Below are 1,457 nucleotides of genomic sequence, written 5' to 3'. Positions count from 1 at the left end.
CTAACCGCTGCTGTCATGGTTTGTTTGCTAAACTGCATTGTCGCTGTGTCCCAAAACATGGGCATCAGCAAGAATGGGGACCTGCCCTGGCCTACGCTCAGGAATGAATTCAGGTATTTCCAGAGAATGACCACACCTTCTTCAGTAGAAGGTAAACAGAATCTGGTGATTATGGGTAGGAAGACCTGGTTCTCCATTCCTGAGAAGGATCGACCTTTAAAGGATAGAATTAATTTAGTTCTCAGCAGAGAGCGCAAGGAACCTCCACAAGGAGCTCATTTTCTTGCCAGAAGTCTAGATGATGCCTTAAAACTTACTGAACAACCAGAATTAGCAAATAAAGTAGACATGATTTGGATAGTTGGTGGCAGTTCTGTTTATAAGGAAGCCATGAATCACCCAGGCGATCTTAAACTATTTGTGACAAGGATCATGCAGGACTTTGAAAGTGACACGTTTTTTCCAAAATTGATTTGGAGAAATATAAACTTCTGCCAGAATACCCAGGTGTTCTCTCTGATGTCCAGGAGGAGAAAGGCATTAAGTACAAATTTGAAGTATATGAGAAGAGTGATTAATATGAAGGTGTTTTCTGGTTTAAGTTGTTCCCCCTCCCTCTGAAAAGAGTATGCATTTTTACATTAGAAAAGAGACTTGTTGACTTCAGATCTATGGATAATTATTTCTAAGCAACGTGTTTATTCCCCACTAATCTTGACTATATCAGATACCATTTATGAAACATTCTTGCTATAACTAAGTGTCTCTCCAAGACCCTGACTGAGTCCCCAGCACCTGCTACAGTGAGCTGCCATTCCACACCCATCACATGTGGCACTTGCCAGTCCTTGATATTGTTGGACTTTTCTAATGTTGGTAGTATTTATTAAAGATGAAGATGCACATACCCTTCAACTGAGCAGTTTCACTGGTGGGAAATACCGAAAGCTTCCTACGTGTATATCCAGAGGTTTGTAGACAAATGTTGCAGCCTTGTTTGTAACAGTGAAAAACCGAAAACAACCTGAAGTCCAGTGATGGGAAAATGAATATATTTCTGTCTTAAATTGGGGAACCCAAAGCAGATTCAAAGACTGAAATTTCAGTGAAAGCAGTTTATTTGCTAGGTCATACCAGAAGTCATCAAAGTATGGAGAAATGGAACTGGGAAGGTAAAAACCAGTTCAAAGTCAGTGAGGTTCTCATTGGTAACAAGCTCCATACTGCTGAGATGCAGGGAAACAGAGGGGAGAAAGCTGGAGTATTTAATCCCCCGCTCCTTGGTTGTCAGCTCCCTGTCCTGTGTGTTGGCAAAACGTACTCAAGCTACTCTATAGGTAGAGTCCCAGGTGTTTGCTGTAAGAAGCTGCTGGAATGTACGGCAACAGTGAATGCCAAGCACTTAAAGCAATTCCATGTTTAAGTATGTAAGCTCTTCGTACTTTTTTTTTTTTTTT

The 1,457-nt window shown here is 41.0% G+C and overlaps 1 protein-coding gene across 1 annotated transcript; it reads left to right on the top strand.

Moving 5' to 3' along the window:
• The first annotated feature begins 1 nt into the window (after position 1).
• Positions 2 to 1,449, top strand: DHFRL1 (dihydrofolate reductase-like 1). Its single transcript, XM_011977273.1, is given in 2 exon segments — positions 2 to 463; positions 466 to 1,449. Coding segments are annotated over 2 exon segments (561 nt in total). The 5' UTR covers positions 2 to 15; the 3' UTR covers positions 579 to 1,449.
• Positions 1,450 to 1,457: the final 8 nt, after the last annotated feature.

The sequence above is a fragment of the Mandrillus leucophaeus genome, unplaced genomic scaffold, assembly GCF_000951045.1.
Source record: "Mandrillus leucophaeus isolate KB7577 unplaced genomic scaffold, Mleu.le_1.0 Scaffold176, whole genome shotgun sequence".
Classification (NCBI taxonomy): Eukaryota; Metazoa; Chordata; class Mammalia; order Primates; family Cercopithecidae; genus Mandrillus; species Mandrillus leucophaeus.
The sequence above is the reverse complement of the archived record's forward strand: the minus strand, read 5'-3'. Positions and strand labels throughout refer to the sequence as shown.